At 31.2% G+C, this 1,339-nt stretch overlaps 1 protein-coding gene across 1 annotated transcript in view; it reads left to right on the forward strand.

Annotated features, from left to right (window-relative positions):
* Positions 1-1,064: 1,064 nt before the first annotated feature.
* LOC103581498 (DNA excision repair protein ERCC-6-like 2) overlaps positions 1,065-1,339 on the forward strand; it is a gene marked incomplete at both ends in the record, with an annotated part of 16,462 nt that continues 16,187 nt past the window's right edge. The window contains one exon of the mRNA XM_008563312.1: positions 1,065-1,246. Coding sequence (XP_008561534.1) covers positions 1,065-1,246 — 182 coding nt within the window. The remainder of the gene's footprint in view (positions 1,247-1,339) is intronic.

Genomic DNA, 1,339 nt, shown 5'->3' on the forward strand with positions numbered 1-1,339 from the left:
AAAAAAAAATCTCTGCACTATATTCTGAGTAATTTTATTCTTCCAGTTTATCAACTATCATTGTCTGTTTAGTCTGCTGCTTAGCCCATATTTTGAGTTTGTTTCTGTCTCTGTTTTTTATCTCAAAACTATATTTTCTTTTTAATATTAGTATTTTGTTCTTTCTTAAATCTTCCTATATAACTCCCAGTTCTTGCTGGTGTATTCTTTTCTTACCTTTATCTTTCTGGACATGCTAATGATTTCAAGTGTCTTTCAGATTGCTTTATTATCTATAATTTCTCAGATAGGAGTTCTCATATTTGTTGCATCTGCCCACTTTCATGGTGGTGGGTTTTATATGTTCTTCATAATTTTTGTCTAAACTCTTCTTTTTATTCCATTGGAATCGCAAACATTCTCTGGATTATGGAAATCTTCCTATGGTATGTTTTTATATTCACCCCTCATTGAGATCTATGGTTTTCACTGTCTCTGGGCCAATTTTTTATGTTGATTTTCAGCTTAGACTTTCCATACCAACGGGTAGTACAAAGTCAGATTCCACAAATGGCAGAGACTGGGTGTTCCATTTTGTCACCATTGATTCTATCTATAAAAGGGTATCCTGCTTCTAGCCTGTGTCCCCAAATTGGGCTTTCCTGCTTTAATTTGCAAAAATTAGCTATTCTTTTCATTCCTGTCATGTTTTCTGTTTGTTTGTTTNGTCTGTAAAATAAGTATGATTTTATCTGTAATACAATCAACTATAGTTAACAGCTTTAAATCGCTAAATATTCTTGCAACCCAGAGGTGGTTAAAAAGTAGGATTTATGAAAATGGTTTCTTATTCATTTAATTATGACATAAAGATTTTTTTATGTAAGTTTATCTACTTATGTAAAATTAAATAACTGAAAGACTGCTTAATAATTTTGAGAGAAATTATTGAACTAAAAAATTTTGGGTATCCCATTTTTATGCCGTCATTTATATAATTAATTTTTATCCTTATTTGGGATAATAGATATCATCATGTGTATCAGTATGCCCACATTATTGACAAGAGAAATATNTTTTTTTAGACATATAAAGAAAAAGTGAATGCAGATACATTGACACATACAAAGAAAGGCCAACAACGAAGTGAAAGAGGCATTGCATTTCCTGTTTGCATTTCACACCCTGTATGCCAGAAGAAGAAAAAAGCCTACTGTACAGACCAGACCACCTTCATACTAGGAGAAACACCAAAAGAAACCCGCAGGTATGTTGTGTGTGACAACACTAGACTTTAAAAATAATTCTCAAAATAAATATAGCTCCTTAGTAAAATATATAAATTATTTTAATCATAACT

The sequence above is a fragment of the Galeopterus variegatus genome, unplaced genomic scaffold (genome assembly GCF_000696425.1).
Source record: "Galeopterus variegatus unplaced genomic scaffold, G_variegatus-3.0.2 Scaffold13193, whole genome shotgun sequence".
Lineage (NCBI taxonomy): Eukaryota > Metazoa > Chordata > Mammalia > Dermoptera > Cynocephalidae > Galeopterus > Galeopterus variegatus.